Here is a 20788-nt window from a genome sequence, read left to right as displayed (position 1 = left end):
GCAAGCCATTAGGAAAAGATTGATGCATTATGTTAAAAGTGAGAACTATTTGTTTAAAAAAATGCTATAAAAAGAGAAAGAACAAGTACAGACTGATGTGCTATTTTCACGAAACCAACAAGTGATTACTCTCCAGGATACATAAAATATTGAGAAAAAAATACCAGTACTTGAATATAAAATTAGCAAAACCAAACCAAACGTGAACATACAATTCATGGAAGAGAAAAAGTAAATGACCCTTAAACATGGAAAATCAAAGCACAGCAAGATACCATTCTCCCATATCAGGTTAGAAAAACATTAAAAAGTCTGACAATACCAAGTTACCAAGTGTTGGCCAGGATGGGGAGCGATAAGAATGGGTATACACACCTGGTATGCATGCAGATTGATGTAGTCACAGCCCCTTTAGCTTGGTGATTGTAATGCTGAAGGTGCACACGTCCTATAACTCAACAATCCTAGTCCCAGGTGTACAGCCTAGAAATTCTTCTGTAGGTGCTAGAGTGGCAGCATTGCTTATGAGAGTCCTCAAACTGGAAGCAACTCAAGTGTCCATTGGTGGTGGAATGGTTCACCAAATCATTACACAGAATCCTCTAGTCCAGTGAAAATGCATGAAGTAGGGCTAGTGCATTGACCTGGGTGAATGTGAACCATGTAGTATAGAGCAAAAATTGAAGTCTCCAGAAGTATGTTCAACATGGCTCTACTGATAAAACCAAAACAGGCAAAACTAAGCTGTGATTTAAGGATACCTACACACTCGGAGAAGCACATTTAAAAAGAAAAGGTGTGGCAAACAAAAATTCAAGGTAGTGCTTGATCTCTTAGTGGGAGGAGGGAGCAGCAGACGGAAGCAGGCAGTGCACGGGTGTTGGTCATGCTCCATGCCTGAGGCCGGGTGGTGAGTATATGGGGTGGGGGGGGACTTGCACATGTTATCACTGTTTGTATTGGATAAAGTATCTTTAAATGCATTTGGGATGTCTTTATTAGAACTTTAATAAGTGGGATTGATCTTTTCAGGATTTAATCTCCAAGATATCATAGGCCTGTCAGAGCCATAAAATGAATTACTGGGGGAAATTTTGGCCTGCTCTTTCCATAGTGAATAAAGGTGTGGCTGAATTGTATGTATTGGATGTCAAATGCCAGCTGTCCCTCAGACATGCAGGATGATCTGTGCAGGTCTCATCAGCTGTTCGAGTGGAAACACGACTCACCCTGCTTCCCTTGGGCAACCCAGCCAGATATCATTAACCTGAGTCCTGTGATGTTGCTTTCTAGGAGAAGCACAGAACCGCCAGTTCCCTGAGCAGTGGAGCTCTGACGTGGACAAAGAAATTCAGCCTGGATTATTTAGCCCTGGACTTCAATTCGGCATCACCCGCTCCTGTACAGCAGGTAGGAAGGACTTCATGTCTGAGAATTCCCAGGTGATTGCGTTTCTGTTTAGATTTTTCTGGTGATTCAGCAATGCATATTCTCTTTGGAAAGTCTTAAATGTACATACATGTACAGGAAACAATATTAAAATCAGGGTATACAGTATGATTCCATTTTGTGTGTACGTGTAGAAAACAAAGCCTGGAAGACTTCCTTCCCTTTTGCTGAATGAACTCTCACTTCTCCTTTACCTTTAATGTCATTCCACAAACCAGAAAGGCTGGTCAGAAGGGTGCGACAGGCAAGAGCAGAAGGTGGCTTAGTCAATGTAGGTCACTGTGCAGGCAAGGCAAAGCAGTCCCCATCTCAGTGGCTTGCAACAGCAAAGCCTTTCTCAGTTGTTGCTCATGGGCCAGTGCATTTCAGGCTAGGACCTCGGTGTTCCAGGTCATCTTTGATCCAGGGCCGAGGCAGGAAGAGCAGCCACATCTGAGGCATGCTGGTCTCCTGGCAGAGGGCAAGGGTGACTGCAGAATCACAGGGTGCCTCGTTTCTCTTTAGGATTGGCATGTGTCTCTTCCACTCACATTATATTGGTCAGAGCAAGTCAAATGGCTAGAGCAGAGTTGAAGGGAGCAGAGATGAAGAGATATTTATACATGTGCACACAAAGCATAATGATGCTTCTGCAGGAGATGCCCAGGAGGAAGGGGCGGCAAATATATGTAGCAACACTGTAAAGTACCACAGAGACGCTAAATTTCCTGACTTTTTAAATTCCATGTACTAATGAAAACCCTTTGTTTTCCTTCCCATTCAGAAACTTCTTCTGTCAGAAGAGCAAAAAGTTAACTATGTCCAAGTGGATGAGCAGAAGACACAGGCTCTTCAGAAAACAAAGCAGGAGTGGACGCATGAGAGGCAGTCCAAAGTGTGAGTGATGTGCGGTTGGGCCGAGTGGGAGTCAGTGGAGATGGGGTCGCCTTGAGGTTTTTTGCCAGAACAGCACCAATGGTTAGTGAAAAGCAAGATCCAGAAATAATGTATAATTTCCATGGATTTGGCAAGAACCTCTGGGGGAGAGGAGCTAGTGGTAAGTACCGATGGGGAAAGGCAGGGAGCTGTGAGGGAGTGCGTGTGCCTGGTCCCTGCTGCAGCAATTTGGTTTCCAGCCCAGAGCCGCGGGGACGCCTGGGGCTGGTGCTGTGGTCTGAAGGGGCAGAGATGGGGGGGTTCCATGGCACAGACTGGTGTGTATAAAACTCTATCCATTCAGGGAGGTTAGGAACAATAAAAACAAGACTTGGGAGAATATTTTCCCCAGAATTCGGTTAGAAATCCCTCCAGCGGAGCATTTTCAGTACAGATGAGAGTCAGTATTGCCACGAGGAGAATAACCTAACTTGACTCCAATACCTGAAATTCTGACCTCTCTCCTGTGCTTCCACTGGAATCATAAGTTAACCTAGCAGAGAGGTCCCTGGAGACCATCTTGTTCTGGCCCCTGAAGACACTGTTGAGGAGATCAAAGCTAGCAATGGTGGCAATATTTGCACTCCTTACTGCAAAGACTCCAGTGGACAAATCACTTCTATCCCGAAGACAGTTCAGCTGATGGGCAGTGAGTCTTGGGTTCCATGATGGACCAGTGAGATGACACTGCTGGCTCTAAGGGCATCATGGGGCATCAGCTACCGGTGCCTGGGTATTCTGTCCCTGCTGGCCTTTTTCCAGCATGCTCTCATACGCATCATCCCATTTCTCCCACTAAAAGACCTCAGAAGCTAGGCTTGGTAGAGATTGCTGCTCCCACTTTGAAGAAAACTGAAAACCAGAGGTGGGAGCACTTTGCCCAAGATCACTCATGGAGCCAAGACAGCATCAGGCTTCAAGTAGAGCCAGCTGGGCTGCCCATTGCAGGCTTATTCCAGTTTACATGCTTCTGAGAATTCTGAGGAAATTTATCAATTCGGTCAATGTCTGAAACGTGAGAAATGTGCAGATGTGAGATGAGTTAGCCTCTCTCCCTTTCATAGAATTTTGAGCAGGTGCTTTTATATTTACAAGGTATGTGTGGCAAGCCAGGGTTTCTTTACGTGGTGTTCAAACCGGGAAGTCTAACATAATCAGTAGTTACCGCTACAAATACCTCCTTCTGGTCACTGTGCAGTCTGCTCTTGGATTGTTTGGTCCCTTGAGCCAGCTAATGCTGGAAGAATATTTGCCACCTTAGGGAAGGCATAACTTGAACCTGGACTTAAGCTTTTGAGCAGTAAAAGGATCAGAGAACAAACAAACAAGTTACATTCTCAGGTTTCTAGCAAATTTTTACCTTCTGCTTTAGTGATGGCTAGAATCTGATGGCAAAGATAACCACTTTGCAGTGAGAGTATTATGTCACCCCTTTCTTTATGGGCACAGGGGGTTCAGGGGACCAGGGATAAGTCTCACCTGGACATGGGATTGTCCTTAATGCTCCTTCCTGATCATTGGAGCCCCTGCAGCCAGAAGGTGCATGTGCTGTGCCGACTGTGCTGCAACTCCTATGTGCTGTAGGGTTTCACAGTTTTACACTAATGTAAAAGTGAGTAAATGCCAGTCTTGGTTTTTCAGACCAAAAAAGAAGTAATTTTTATGTTCAAAGCAGCACGATCTGGTGACATCCTTTGCTTCCTGGAGCAAGGTGGAGGAAAATTGCTGAGTGCTTTAACTGAGTTAAGAATCCTTTTAGAGCCAGGTTGGGACCATGACAGGCTCACTGTGCCCCTCAGCCAGCTCTGTCACACACACAGGCCAGAGCCCCACACGGTTGCGGCCTTCCCTGTGGTGCTTGTAAATGCGTCACAGCCTCAGGCAAGAATCCAGGGGTGCAGCCTGCTAGTTCCCATAGATGGTAGATTCCTCATGTATGGGGCATCTGTGTTCAGGTTTTTGATTACCTGACAAGGGCTCATGCAGAAAAATTGTATGTCCTAGTATCAAAAACCATACCAGACTGAATATAGATCAGAAAAGAAAATACAGTTAAACTTCTGTTGATAGTAAAAATATGACCCAATTGACTTAAAAAAAATCTCTTTCTATAAAATATTTCAAGGAACATATTTATTGCACAAAGCAACACACATGAACTGTCTTGCTTAGAAGTGATTAATTAGGGTTTTGAATGAAAGGATGACTTGGGCCTCATTGCCAGTGTGTATGGGATTATGTCCTGCTTTGAGAAAACTGCTAATGGATGGCCACACCAAGGCAGTGACTCGAGGATGCAAAGGCTGGGTAGCGTTTGAGCTGATGGCAGTGTGTGTGCCTCGCAAAGGAATCACCACGGTGCTGGAGGACACGGTCCATGTGTGACACAGGTCTGTGATCTCACCAGGGTCTGACAGTCGGAGGGCTTTGTAGCAGAAATGATCCCGAGTGTACATGGCGTGTTTGGTCACTGTGCAGGGTGCACCTTCTGAGAAGATTTGGGAATCAGTGGAACAGCAGTCAGCCCCACAGTGCGCTCGGTGATCCTTTTTGCTTGGTTTCCTTCTATCTCACTTTGTTGGGAAATTCCTCCCTACAGGATGGGGCACTGAGGGACCCCCCAAGCCTCCAAGACCCCACGGCCACAAAGCGAATCAGGAGGGAGGATCCCTGGGCCCAGCAAAGAGCTTGGCTACAAGGATACAGAGAGATCCTGTGGGGCTCAGTGTCCAGGCTGCTTCACTGCAGAGTAAGGCCACCTTGGCTCCTATTCACACCGTCTTTGTACCCACCATCTTGCTGATTTTTAAAAATTCATTGTGTTTGTACTATTTACTTTCTGGCATTAATAAAATTCTTATACAGAGGAATCCTGACTGAAGTTCCCTATTACTTGTTTTAAGTGTTAGCATTGGACATCAGTGCAGAGCACAGTTGGAAAGCTGAGTATATGAAACTGCCAGTTTCAGTTTACAGCCAACTTGCCCCAACTCTTCAGCTAAGCCACATCTTGACATCTTTTTTTTTAAGAAGCTAGCTTCAATACTTGGCCATGAAATCCCTAGCCCTCTGTGATACCATGTATAACTTGACCTTCATCATTAATCATCCTAGTGGAGACTAAAGGTGTTCTTTCTTGTTCCTCAGGCTATCACTTCTACTCATGCTCTGGTGTCCATACCATCCTACGTCCTCACATGTTTCACTCTATTACCTCTTCTCTTCAGAATCTCCTCTCTCCATTTTCTCTGACTGGCTCCTTCCCCTGCAGTAACATGAATGCTCAGGCCTCCCCTCCCTTCCTAAAAATAAGTATCCTCAACTGCATGAGTCTCCTCCTCCCCCCGCCCTCCTCCTCATCCTTGTCCTGTTCCTCTACCTCACAGTATCAAACTGTGAACCTCATTGTAGATTAATCCTCCGGGGACCTTTGGGGGGACGCTTCAATGTCAATATCCTTATTCTCATTTCCAATTCCCCTCCTGAAGTTGATGCCTGCCTGCATTGAGGGGCTGGCCCTTCCCTGCCCTGACAGAAGTCTGCAGTGTTATTCCTTGGAAAGTGTAAAGCAGAGAGACTGTGGACTGGGAGTTCCTAAACCCAGCCAAGGACTCAAGTCCCATATTGAAAACAGACGGGTAAGTGGATGTATACATTCTGCAAGCTGTAAATCTCAGCTTCTCCAACTCTGACCCTAAGAAGACTCTTCCAGCTGCCAGAATCTTAGGGATTTATTTCAGGGATGCAAGGATGGTACAATATTTATAAATCAATCAACGTCTTATACCACATTAACAAAAAGGATAAAAATCACACAATCACACTACCCTGAACCAATGTCCTATCCATAAATATTCAGGCTGTGCTTGAAGTCCAGATGCCTTGTCAATATGTCTGCACTTTATGACCTGTATACTCTCTCTGACCCCTACCATTTAGACATGCTTTCCCAATTCTGACTCTCATAACTGCTTCTTCTAAGTAGAAATATGATTTCTGTCAAAAACACAGGCTAGCACTGGTCCCTCCTGTTTGCTCAAATAACAATACTGGCAACAATGATAAACAATTACTAAGTACTGTTTATTATGTGCTGTTCACTGTGGTAGACACTTTGTACACATGATCCCATTTCATTCTTCATCACAGGTAGATGGCATTCCTCAGATGGAGAAACAGAGGCTCAAGGAGGGAAAGTGGGTTCTAAAAGTCCACCAGGCTAATAAGAGGCAGAGGTAGAATTCAAGCCCAGGTTGGTCAAAGTCCATGCTCATCCTACACCACCACACTGCCTCAGTCAGGGCATTAGAGAGGAAGCTAGAAAGCACCAAGTGAGAGGGTACTGAGTACCTGAGTTGGAGGGAGTGGCCACCATCGGTGGGACAAAGAGTAGACCATGGAGAAAGATGGGGCTAACAGAGGAAAACCTTCACTGACTTATCAGGTCTGCAGAGCATTGACCCTTGTGATCTTCAGTTGCACACAGGATAAATTACCATGCTTATCTACCTACACAGAAAGTTAGAACACCACCATTAATCTATATGATACACACCAACATAGCTAAAGACAATTTTCACAATTGTAAAAGATGCCTGATTATTTTTTTTCAGAAAGGGAGCTTGGATTCCATTAATCAAGATAGGATTTTATACTACTTCATTTTCTGGCACAAAAATAGTCATAACAATAAGCCTGAATCATCAAGAAAGTGTGCAGTCATATTTTGTAAGTCCAAGATGGTACAGTGAGTTCATGCTATGGATGGCCTGCAATGCCAAACACATGGCAATGATGGACCAAATATGAAAAGGTAAACTAGGAAAGGAATTGTGTAGACAAAAAAAGATAATTGTTTCTGTGTTGAACTGGCAGTCTTGCTGGACTAGAAGCAAATAATGATAGCCAGAAGTTAAGCTCCTGCAGGGCATAATGGTCTAAAAGTACTTTGAGCAAGATGGAGGACAAAAGCTAGGCTCACTGCTTAAAGCCAAGGTCTAGGATGGAACTGCCCACAAACCCAGGAACCCCTGAATGTAAATCTGACAAACAAAACTACTACAAAATTTTCCGGGGTCTTTGGCTCTGGCGAGCGGTTGCAGTCCTAAGGAGCTGAGGACACAGACAAGCCTGACTCACAACTACAAGCTGAGCTAAGGTGCCCAAGAGCTTCCTGGGGCAGTGACATGAATATGTCTTGTTAAATGGTTTTGATCCTAACAACGGACTGGTGTTTCGCAAGAATGCAGTAAGAAGGAAATATGCTAAAGAGATTGATTTCCTTCTATCATCAAGCTTCCACCTGTGGAAGATGTAAAATTAGAGAAGGTGAAAGACACTTTTTAGAAAGTGGGTTTTTTTGGTGGATGTGTGCAAACTATTTGCAAAAGCAGTCCAGATATTCTCATGGTTCTCCTAATGCTTTGTTGCAATGACTGTGTGTCAGGAGCCTGTCCGAACCTCCAGCCTGATGACACAGTCCCGGCAGTTGGATGGAAGGGACTGCACAGCGGCCTTCCCAGCGGAGCAACCCCGATATCCCTCCTGCTGAAAATGTCCCTCCTCATAAATTTGCTTATTTTGGCTTCAATTCAAGCTGCCCATTCAGGGAAGAGGCCATATCCAACTGCCCCTGAAAATTTTGGGTATTGACCCTAAAGGAAATTGGGAAAAAACCACTACTGCCCTGTAAGTACCTGAATAATTGTTCTCTTATGAAAGCAAATCACACAATTGGCTTCTTTTTGTTTTCCTTCTCTTTAATTCTTATTATGCACTTTCTCAAAGCGTTAAAGTATTTCATTGTTTTATGCTAAGCTGAAGATATTCTTTATCCAGAGAAACCATGAAGAGCAAAAAAAAAAAGGAATCATAAAGCTGGGAGGACCCCTAGGGACCATCTAGTTCAATCCCCTCATCATACAAATAGAGTCACTGATGCCTAGATATGGGGTAGGGTCTGCTTTGATGTCATCCAGTGTGTGAGTAGCAGAACCAGCACCAATACCTAGGACTTTCTTTTTCTTTTGCAAGATTATGACTCATATCATTCATTGCTTCAGTATAAAAAGCTTACTCGACATTTCAAGTTTGGCACCCACCCTTCCATGCTTTAGTTTGACCCAAAACTTATTCTCAGGTCTCCTCAACTCTACTGTTAGAGTCCGGTGTGCTGTATACTAACGGTGGACAACATCATAAGGTATGGTATTGATGACAGCCCAGTCATAGTTGTTGCACCTAAGAAATCATGAGAAAGAAAGATCTCAAACACATGTTAAAAACATCTGAGGTTTACTGAGAAATTTTATGCAAAGCTTTCCCTATAGTCATTACTTGTCCCAGAGGTGAGGTGACAATAATAAGTAAGTGTTCTCTCAAGATTATAAGACTGTAGAGATCACCACTGTATGCTGAACATATTTAATTTTTCTTTAGACAATCTGGAGAGAAGGGATAGAAGTTAGGTTCTAGCTTGTTTCTCCCACCTTATGATAGTATGTTTTACCTAACGCCCATTCCTTTGGCTAAATTTCATATATGCATTGGAGAAAGATCTGAGCTTTCTCTTCACCAAGCTGAGATGGGAAAGAGGGGTTGTACTAACAAAAATTTCTTTTTCATAGAATGGTTTACAGCCTCTCAGGTGTTTCCCTTTGTGGGAGCAATCCCTGCTACAGCATAGCAGACCTAGCTACAGTCTGGTATCCCAGGTAGAGGGAATAGCTGCTGCTTGAGAGTCTAGCTTCTAATCAGCCTGCATCTAGGTGCTGAGTGAGATCCTCCTCTTTGGGACACTGATGGGTCTTGGCATACTTTCAACTTTGGGAGATACTAAGAAAAAAGAAGATAGCTTAGGAAATCACAAAGATTTGAGAGACAACCAAGAGCTAGGACAAGGATGAATGATAAAAGTTCATCACCTACACAAAAGCACTCTGTCAAGAATAGGATAATTGACTGTTTTATTCATTGTGCAGAAACCAACAGAATCAAGGAAACTGACAAAACAGAGGAATGTGTTCTAAACAAAGAAAGAACAAGACAAAACTCCAGAAACAGATCTTAGTAAAGTTGAGATAAATGATTTATCTGATAGAGTTCAAAATAATGGCCAAAAGATGCTCACCAAGGTCAGGAGAACAATGCATGACAAAGTGAAAGTTTCAACAAAGAGAAAATATTAAAAAGTTCCAGACAGAAATTAAGGGCTGGAAAATACAATAACTGAACTGAAAATTTCAATAGAGGAGTTCAACAGGAGTACAGATAAAGTGGAAGAAAGTATCCATAACTAGAATACAAGGAAGTGGAATCCATCCAATCAGAGGAGCAAAAAGAAAAAAAAATGAAAAAGAATGAAGACAGCTTAAGGGAATTATGGGACTCCATCAGGAAGACCAATTTGGCATCACAGAGGTCCCAAAAGAAGATATAGGAAGAGACAGAAAGCTTATTTGAAGAAATAATGGCTGAAAACTACTCTGACCTAAGAGAAAGAAGCAGACATCCAGATCTAGGAATCCCACAGAGTACCCAAAATAAGAATCTACACTGAAACACAATATAATTAATTGTCAAAAGTTAAAGATAGAGATAATCTTAACAGCAGTAAGAGAAAAGTAATTTATGTATAAGGGAAGACCCAGAAGAGACTATCAGCAGATTTTTCAGCAGAAACCTTGCAGGCCAGAAGGCAGTAGCATGATATATTAAAGGTGCTGAAAGGAAAAAAAAAAACCTTCCAACCAAGAATACTCTACTCAGAAAGATTATCATTCACAATTGAAGAAGAGCTTTTCAGACAAGCAAAACTAAAGTACTTCATCACCACTAAACTGGCTTTACAAGAAATGTTAAAGGTGCTTCTTTAAGCTGAAACGAAAAGGCACTTATTAGTAGTAACAGAACATATGAAAGTATAAACCTCACTGGTAAAGGTAAATATATAATAAAGGTAGTGGATTAATCACATAAATCTAGCATGAAGGTTAAAAGACAAAAGTAGTAAGTTTAACTATAACTACAATAATTAGTTAAGGAATACAGAAAGTAAAAAGATGTAAAATACGACATCAAAAAACGAGATGGGGAAGGGAGTAAAATAATGGAGTTTTAGAATGCAATTTGCTATAAACTTAAACAGACTGTTTTATATATATATATATATAGGATGTTATATGTGAACCTTATGGTAACCACCAGGCAAAAACCTATAGTAGACATATAAAAGATAATGAGAAAGGAATCTAACCACAAAGGAAGAAAACAAGAGAAGAAAAAAGAAATAGGAACTATGAAACAGCCAGAAAGCAATGAATAAAATGACAATAAGTACATACATATCAATAATCACCTTAATTGTAAGTGGACTAAATTCTCCAGTTAAAAGACATAGAATGACCGAATAAAAAAATAAGCCTCATCTATATACTGCCTATAAGACTCACTTCATATGTAAGGACAAACAAGACTGAAAATGAAGAGAGAGAGAAAAATATTCCATGCAAATGGAAACAAAAAGGAGGCTGGTATAGCAATACTTACAATAGGTAAAATAGACTTTAAAAGAAATATTTTAATAAAAAGCAAAGAAGGGCATTACATAACAACAAAGGGATCAATCTAATAAGAAGTTACGGCATTTGTAAATTATATATGAGCCTAACATAAAAACACCAAAATATATAAATATTAACAGACTTTAAAGTATAAGTTGACAACAATACAATAATAGTTGGGGATTTTAATATTGCACTTACACCAATGAATATCTCATCTAGATAGAAAATAAGGAAACAGCAGCCTTATATGACACATTAGACCAAATGGACTTAATAAGTGTAATACAGAAAAGTCCATCCAAAAGCAGCAGAATACACATTTTTTTAAGTGCACATGGATCATTCTCCAGGATAGATCTCATGTTAGGCCACAAAACAAATCTCAATAAATTTAAGACTGTAATCATATCAAGCATCTTTTCCAACCATAATGGTATGAAACTAGAAATCAATTACAAGAAGAAAACTGGCAAAATTACAGATACGTGGAGATTAAACAATATGCTTCTGAACAACCATTGGGTCAATTAAGAAATTAGAGGGGAAATCAGAAAAATACCTTGAGACAAATGAAAATAGAAATACACCAATCCAAAATCTATGGGATTCAGCAAAACCAGTTCCCAGAGGCCATTCATAGTGATAAAGGCCTACCTCAAGACACAAGAAAATTCTTAAATAAACAACCTAACTTTATATCTCAAGGAACAAGGGGAAAAAAGAATGAAGCTTTCTACTATTTTCTCTCTCTCCTTGTGGAACCACTATAATGCAAATGTTATTCTGCTTAATTTTGTCCCTTAGGTCCCTTAAGGTAAATTCACTTTTCAAAATTGTTTTTCTTTTTGCTATTCTCAGCGAGTTCCACTGCTCTGTCTTCTAGATTGCTGATCCATTCTTCAGCTTCATCTAGTCTGCTGTTGAACCCCTCTAGTTTATTTTTCAGGTCAATTATTGTATTCTTCAGCCCTGTAACTTGTGTTTAGTACTTTCTTCTTTTCTTTGTTGAAATTCTGTGTTCATCCATTCTTCTTCCATGTTCTGTGGGTATCTTTATTATCATTACTTTGAAGTCTATCAGTAGATTACTTATATGTTTCATGAGGTCTTTCCTAAAGTTTTTTTCTTGTTCTTTCATTTGGTACATATTCCTCTGTTTCCTCATTTTGCTTGACTCTTTGTATTCATTTCTATGTATTAGACAAAACAGCAACATCTCTCAGACTTGAAGGAGTGGCCTTGTATAGGAGATGAACTTCATTGTTCAACCTTGCCCTAGCTCTTGGTTGTCTCTTAAACATTTGAGTTGTCTAAGCAGCCTGATTTATTCTTGATAGGTATTTATTGTTGAGGATGTGTACAAGACCTGTCAGTATTGAAGGGGAAGGAACTCAGCACCTAGTTTTAGGTTGATTGTAAGCAGACCCTCAGGCTGCAGCTTTTAAAGTGTATAAATATATAGAGTTCCATGGGGCTGCAATTGTAAACTTTGCTGGTCTCTAGACCAGGAGTTCTGAAGGTATCCCCTGGGTGACAGTTGCAAAAATCAGGGCTCCAGATAGGTATATAAACTCCCATCTGGGGGTTGCCAGTGACCTGTAGCAAGACCAGGGTAGGGTCCAATGATGGTGTCTCTCTGCTAATGTTCCCTGGGAACTCTACTGTAGTCTTTAGGTGAGTGGCAAACCTGAAGTCTGTCCCGTGGGTTGAAGCTCTGGGAAACAGACCTTTTTCAAAGGAGGACTGGGGTTGTTTCAGTCTGCTGTCTGTGCAGTGCCCTGAAGGTGGTAGCCTGCCAAGAACTGTCTGTGGCTTTAGTGATGTAGCTGGAGGGCATGGGGGCATGCCTACCAGCTTTAGCAAGGTCGTGGAAAAGTGCCATGACTGCTCGAACCCTCTGGCCCCAGCAAGGAAGTAGGAGAATGCTGCATACATGTGTGCATGCCTGTATTAGGGTGGAGGGAGAGTGCAAAAATGGTGCTCACTAGCACCTCCACTACCAGAGAGGGTCCCAACTATCCCTTGTCCCTCTGGCAGATGGTTTAAAATCTGAGAAATGGATCTTTCACATATTGTCTAGGTGCTATTTAATCTGCTGCTTTTATGCTGGGCCCTGGGGTGAATGACACTGCATATGTGTCCTTTAAAAAGAGAATCTCAGTTCCCTACAAACTTTTCAGTTCCTGGTATGTAAGTCCCATCGGTTTTCTATTGCAGACATTTTGGGGGTTCATTTCTCTGATATAGCTCCCAAGGGTTGGGATGTTTGATGTGGGGCACAAACCATTTTTCCTTTGGGAGAAAGTCTGGACTTGAAATACTTCCCTATTGTGGGTCACCATGCTTGGGGTGAGGTTTTTGGCAAGACCATGTTTCTGCCCCTCCTACATGTCTTGATGTGGTCCTTTTATCTTTTGTTGTAGAGGAACAGTTTAGCTAGTTTTTTTTTTCAGAAGGAACTGTTCAAGATTTACATTTGTTATATCTGTGGGAGGAAGTTAGTGCAGGGTCTTCCTATGTAATCAACTTGGGCCACCCCCAAAGAAGGTCACTGTATAATGATAAAGGGGTCAATACAAGAGTATATAACATTTGTAAATATCTGTGTATCTAATATATCAGTACCTAAATATAAAGCAAATATTAACAAGCCTGAAGGTATAAATGGACAGAAATACAAAAATAGAAGAGAATGTCAGTACTTTCAAAAGTGGATAGATAGTTCAGAAAGAAAATGAATAAGGAAACATTGTACTTAAATTTACACGTCAGATCAACTAACAGAACTTTACAGAACATTTCATCCAGCAGCAGCATACTACACATTATTCTCAAACAGACATGGAACATTCTCCAGGATATATCACATGTTAGGTCATGAAACAAGTCTCAGAAAATTCTAAAATACTGAAATCACATTGCCTTTTGGATGGAACTGCCATCTTCCAGTAATTTGCAAATATGACCAACATAAAAGGAAAAGGAGAAGGATCCACTATATGTTCTTTAGACCTTTTAGAAAATGTGGGGTTGTTCCTTTGGCCATATACATGTAAATCTACAAGAAAGGTGATACAGTAGACATCAAAGGAATGGGCACTGTTCAAAAAGGAATGTTCCACAAAAGTTACCATGGCAAAACTGGAAGAAGAACCTACAATGTTACCCAGCATGCTGTTGGCATTGTTGTGAACAAACAAGGGCAAGATTCTTGCAAAGAGAATTAATGTATGTAGTGAGCATATTAAGCACTCAGAGTCAAGATAGCTTCCTGAAGCTTGTAAAGGAAAATGATCAGAAAAAGAAGGAAGCCAAAGAGAAAGGTACTTGGGTTCAATTGATAACACCAGTCAACTCCACACAGAGGAGCACACTTTGTGAGAACAAATGGAAAGGAGCCTGAGCTTCAGGAACCCGTTCCCTATGAATTCATGGCTTGATAAATGTAAAGAAAATAAAGACATCTGGATTGTAAAAAAAGAAAATAAATCATATTGTGCATCTTTTCCAACCTCAATGTTATGAAATTAGAAAACAATTACAAGAAGATAACTGGAAAATTCATAAACATGAGACTAAACAACATGCTACTGAACAACCAGTAGGTCAGTGAGGAAATCAAAAGGTATCCTAAGAAAATGAAAATGGAAACCCAACATAGGAAAACTCATCAGGTGCAACAAAAGCAGTTCTAAGAGGGAAGTTCATGGTGATAAATACCTACATTGGGAAACAAGAAAGATCTCAAATAAACAATCTTACTTTATACTTCAAGGAAAAAGAACAAGAACAAATGAAACCCAAACATAGTGGGAAGAAGGAAATAAAAAAGATCAGAGCAGAAACAAATGAAATAAAAATTTAAAGGGAATAGAGAAGATTAATGGAACTAAGCTGTTGTTTTGAAAAGATAGACAAAATGGACAAATATATGGCTAGATTTACGAAGAAAAATTAAGGAATCACATAATTAAAATTGTAAATGAAAGGGGAGACATTAAGACAGAAACACAAGTGATTGATTTGTGGTGGAAAAGATGGTGGAGTAGGAAGGCAAGGTGGAAACTTTCTCCCACACAGCAATAAGGCAACTACACCAAATACAACTAACCCTGAAAATGTCCTGAAGACTGCAGAACAGATCAGCTACACTTGATGAAGAAGAGAAGGCCACACTGAGAAGCATAAAGTGCCAAAGCTGTGATCAAGCAGGATCCAATCCCTTCCTTTATTCCAGCCTACAAGCCAGATGAAGAGGAATGGAGTGGGGAGGGAATAAGTGCTCAGAAAACTTGCACACCTGGCCCTGGAGATCTGCTCTGGAAAATGAGTCCACATTGCATTAGACTTTTGTGATTAACAGAGATCGACACCAGTTAGAGTTGGAGCACTGGGAGGCTAAGACTCCAGCCACTTGTGGAGGACAGGCACATGCCATTGGTCCTGCTGAAATTCAACAAACAAGGGGCAGTTTGAAAGATTTACCAGCAGTTGAGAGCATGCTATGGGTTGGAGGGACCTCTATCTAGAGGAGAAAGGAAAGATGGGTGACACCTCCCTATCCCAGCTGGTCAGGTACTCATGGTATCCAACTCTAAATGTTTCTCACTGGTGGCTCAGCCCCATGGCACACATCTCTGTGCACCTGACCCAGCCAGCCAACTCTTCCTAGCAGTGGCCCTCTACTGTGTGGCCACTCCAGCAGCAGCTGCTATTTCTGCCCAGCAGGCAGAGGGGATCCCTGCCCACAGTGATCCTAGCAGAAGCACCTCACAGAACACAACGGGGCATGCAGATGTGAGCTGTCAGCCTCTGCTGATAGAGATCAGCCACTGCCCACAGACAGGCAGAAAAGTGGTCCCACCCAGAATTATGGCTTGATCATAAAGGAGAACCAGGCACTGGTGAGCAAAGAGTCTTGAGCTTCTGGGCAACAGAGATGCCTTCTACAAAGGAAGAAATATTAAAAACCCAGACAAAATGAGGAGGCAGAGGAATATGTTCCATACAAAAGAACAATGTAAAACGCCAGAAAGAGGGCTAAATAAAATGGAGATCACCAATCTTCTTGATAAAAATTTCAAAGTAACAGTTATAAATGCACCCACTGACCTGTGGAAAAGCATCAATGATCTCAGCAACAATTTCAACCCAGAAGTAGAAGATTTGAAAAAGAACCACTCAAACTGAAGAATACAGTAACTGAAATGGAAAATACAATGGAAGAAATGAATAAGGGGTTGCTGCAAGTAGGGAAGACAATCAATAAGATGGAAATTAGAGAACAATAAAACAATGAAGCTGAGGAACAGAGATAAAAAATCTCTAGAATCAAGAGAATGCTAAGAGAGCTGTGGGACAGCTGCAAATGAAATAGTATTCATATAATAGGGGTAGGATAAGAGACAAAGAAGTAGAGGGTGTTTTTGAAGAAATAATTGCTGAAAAATTCCCGAATCTGGGGAAGGAAATAGACACCCAAGTCCTGGAAGGGCAGAGAGCTCCTAACTAAAGGAACCCAAGGAAGACAATATCGATATATAGTAATTAGAATGGCAAAGTTTAAAGTTAAGAGAGAATCTTAAAAGAGCAAGAGAGAGGCAGTTTCCCAGCAAAACATTACAAGCCAGGAGGAAGTGGCATGAAATATTTAATGTATTGAAAGGGAAGAACCCACAACCAAGAATCCTTTACACAGCAAGGTTATCATTCAGAATTGAAGGAGAGATTAAAAGTTTCCCAGATAAATGAGAGTTAAAAGAATTCATCAGCACTAAACTGTCCTTAAAGAATATGTTAAAGGGACTTCTGTAGATGGAAATGTTCTTACATCTAAATGTATTTCATCAGTGAAAATAAACATACAGTGAAGTTAGTAGGGCAACTACTTATTAAGCAAGTATGAAGTTAGAAAGAAACAGAAGGAGTAAAATTAACTGTACACAGTATTAGTCAAGGGATATACAAAAGATGTAGATTATGACATCTAATACATAAAGTGTGGAGGAGGAAGAAGAGTAAAAGAATAGTACCTTTAGATTGTGTTAAAAACTGAGCAACCATCAACTTAATATAGACTGCTATATTTTAAAGAAACTAGTTATGAACATTAGGATAACAACAAACATAAAGCCTATATAAGGAACACAAAAAATAAAGTAAATAAATCTAAGCATAACACTAAAGGAAACCATCAAATAACAAGAGAAGAGCTTAAGAGAGAGGAAGAAAAAAATAGAGGAACTATGAAACAACCAGAAAACAATTAATAAAATGGCAGTGAGGATATACCTACAAACAATTACCTTAAATATAAATAGACTAAATGCAACAATCAAAAGACATAGGGTGGCTGAATGGATAAAGAAATAAGTACCATCTATATGTCATCTACAAGAGACGCATTTCAGACCTAAAAACACACATACTGAAACTGAAGGGATGGAAAAAGACATTTCATGCAAATGAAAGGGAGAACAGGAGCAGCAGTACTTACATAAGATAAAATTGAATTCAAAACAAAGAAAGTAACAAGAGACAAAGAAGGACGTTTCATTTGGATATTATTACATAATGATAAAGGGATCAGTCCAAGAAGAAAATATAACAATTATAAATATCTACGCATCCAACATAGGAACAAGTAAATATATACAACAAATACTAACAGATCTAAAGGGGTAATAGACAACAACACAATCATATTAAGGGATTTTAACACATCACGTATCAATGGACAAGTCATCCAGACACAAATTAGAACAGATGGACTTAACAGATATATACACATTTTTCTCAACTGCTCATGGAATGTTCTCCAGAGTAGATCACATATTAGGACAGAAAATGAGCCTCAATAAATTTAAAAAGATTGAAATTGTATCAATCATCTTTTCAGATCACAGTGGTAAACTAGAAATCAATTATGTGAACAAAGAAACCCCAGAAACACATGGAGGCTAAACAACATGCTTCTAAATAATCAATGAACAAATAAAAACAAACCAAATAATACAGGGAGACAAATGAAAAAAAATACAGCAGTTCAAAATATATGGGATGCCACAAAAGTGGTTTTAAGAGCTAGTAAATAACAATACAGGCCTACTGCAAGAAACAAGAACAATCCCAAATAAGCAGTCTAAACTCACAACTAAAGAAACTAGAAAAAGGGCAAATGAAATCCAAAGTTAGCATGAGGGACTTAATAAGAATAAGAGGAGAAATAAATTAAATAGAGAATAATGAAAAAATAGAAAAAAATTAATGAAACTGATAGGATCAAAGATGGTAGAGTGAGAGGTGAGACAGAGACTTCCTCCAAAAACCACATATAATGAGAAAATATAATTAACACAACTAATCCTGAAAGAGCAACAGGAAAGAAGGCCCATGAGACTGCATAAAACTGGAGAATAGAACAGACCTCATGGAACAGGGTAATGTACTAAAGCTGTGACCCAGAGGGACCCAAGCCCTTCCTCCACCCAAGCTCACCTGTGGTAGGAAGAGAAACAGAGCAGGGAGGGAGTGGAGGCCTGGAATTGCTGAACACCTAGCCCTGGAGATCTTCCCTGGGAGCATGAACCTACATTGCATGGTGCTCTGGTGATTAGTGGGGTTGGAAAGCTAAGAAAGGCAGAATACCTGGAGAGATGGAGATTCCAGCTCCTTGTGGAAAACAGGGACTCATATCCGGCTGATCTGTGCAGGCAATCTGAGAGACCTCCTCAAAGTCAGAGGGCTGATAACAGGGCAAGGATTGCACAGAGCTTATTGCTCAGGAGAAAGGACACATATACAAAATTATCCAGGTGCACTCTGCCTGGCAGGTTGGGAACTTTCAAAATCTTCAGGCGCTCCATTCCCCTGGCTAGCTATGCAGCTCCAAGGCCCCTCAACATGATATGCAGCCTGCTGTGACTTTCAGCTAACCGGCATCAGGCCAGCCAGAGGGAAGCCCTGCCTACAGTAGCTACAAACACAAAGCATAAAGGCTTACACCTGTGTGTTTGGCTCACTGGTTCTGGCAATGGAGACAGGCATATCAGCTGAGAAGCAGGAAACAGCTCTTTCCTCCCCCCAGGCACCAGCATCACTCCCCTGCAAACTCTGACATCGCTCCAGGGGCTGAGAAGCTCCAGGGAGTAGATCTTCTGGGTGCCACATACAAATATGAAACATCAAAGGAACATGGTTCAAAGCAAAATCAAAACACCAGAAAAAGGATTGAGTGAGACTGAACTAATAAATCTTCCCAAAAGAGATTTCAAAATAACAGTCATAAACATGCTCCTGGAGGTACAGAAAAATATTCAAGAACTCATGAATGAATTTAGGATGGAGATCCAATCATTGAGAAACACAATGGAGGGTATTAAATGCAGATTAGATATGGTGGAGAACATGATAAAGGAAATAGAAATTAGAGAAGAGGAATACAAAAAAGCTGAGGCACAGAGAGAAAAAGGATCTCTAGGAATGAAAGAATACTGAGAGAACTGTGTGACCAATACAAACAGAACAATATTCATATTACAGGGGTATCAGAAGAAGAAGAGAGAGAAGAAGGGATAGAAAGTGTCTTTGAGGAAGTAATTGCTGAAAACTTCCCCAGTCTGGGGAAGGACATAGTCTCTCAGGCCATGGAAATGCATAGATCTTTCAACACGAGGGAGCCAAGGAGGACAACACCAAGACATATAATAATTAAAATGGAAAATATCAAGGATACAGACAGACTATTAAAAGCAGCCAGAGAGAGAAATAAGATCACATACAAAGGAAAACCCATAGGCTATCATCAGACTCCTCAACAGAAACCTTACAGGCCAGAAGGGAGTGGCTTGATATATTTAATGCAATGAAGCAAAAGGGGACCGAACCAAGAATGCTCTATCTGGCAGGATGATAATTTAAATTTGAAGTAGGGATGAAACAATTTAAGGATAAGCAAAAGCTGAGAGAATTTACCTCCTACAAACCATCTCTACTGTGTATTTTGGAGGGACTGCTATAGATGGAAGTGTTCTTAAGGTGAAATGGCTGTCACCAGAGGTAATAAAAGGGGTAGACAAAGAGTACAAAATATGATATCTAATATATAAAGAATGGAGGAGGATGAAACAGAGGGGGAAAAAACAGAACCTTTAGATTGTGTTTGTAATAGTACATGAAGTGAGTTAAATGAGTTAAATTAGAATGTTAGATAGTAAGGGAATTACTCTTGAACCTTTGGTAACCATGACTCTAAAGCCTGCAATGGCAATAAGTACATACATATCGAATATCATCCTAAATGTAAATGGTCTGAATGCACCAATCAAAAAACACAGTCACTGAATGGATAAAAAAACCAAGAACCTTCTATATGATGCCCACAAGAGACTCACTTCAAACCCAAAGACACACACAGACTAAAAGTGAAGAGATGGAAAAAGATATTTCATGCAACTAATAGGGAGAAGAAAACAGGTGTTGCAGTACTTGTATCAAACCAAATAGACTACAGAACAAAAAAAGTCACAGGACAAAAAGAAGGATATTACATAGTGATAAAGGGTTCAATCCAACAAGAGGATATAATCATTATAAACATCTATGCACCCAACACAGGAGCACCTATTTGTGAAACTAATACAAAAAGAATTATAGGGGGAAATAGAATGAATGCATTCATTCTAGGAGACTTCAACACACCACTCACTCCTAAGGACAGATCAACCAGACAGAAAATAAGTAAGGAGACAGAGGCACTGAACAACACATTCGAACAGATGGACCTAACAGACATCTACAGAGCTCTACACCCAAAAGTAGCAGGATACACATTCTTCTCAAGTGCACATGGAGCATTTTCA

At 40.5% G+C, this 20788-nt stretch overlaps 1 protein-coding gene across 3 annotated transcripts in view; it reads left to right on the top strand.

The window, feature by feature from the left end:
* LOC130681481 (GRB2-associated-binding protein 3-like) overlaps window positions 1-2329 on the top strand; it is a 70013-nt gene extending 67684 nt beyond the window's left edge. For 2 of the 3 annotated variants that reach the window (XM_057494734.1, XM_057494733.1), the window contains exons 9-10: window positions 1294-1410; window positions 2213-2329. In XM_057494734.1, coding sequence (XP_057350717.1) covers window positions 1294-1410; window positions 2213-2329 — 234 coding nt within the window. The remainder of the gene's footprint in view (window positions 1-1293; window positions 1411-2212) is intronic. The other variant, XM_057494735.1, reaches the window with a different exon arrangement.
* The last annotated feature ends 18459 nt before the right edge of the window (window positions 2330-20788 follow it).

Source organism: Manis pentadactyla, chromosome 18, assembly GCF_030020395.1.
Source record: "Manis pentadactyla isolate mManPen7 chromosome 18, mManPen7.hap1, whole genome shotgun sequence".
In the NCBI taxonomy this organism is placed as follows: Eukaryota; Metazoa; Chordata; class Mammalia; order Pholidota; family Manidae; genus Manis; species Manis pentadactyla.
This window is presented reverse-complemented; position numbering and strand designations above follow the sequence as displayed.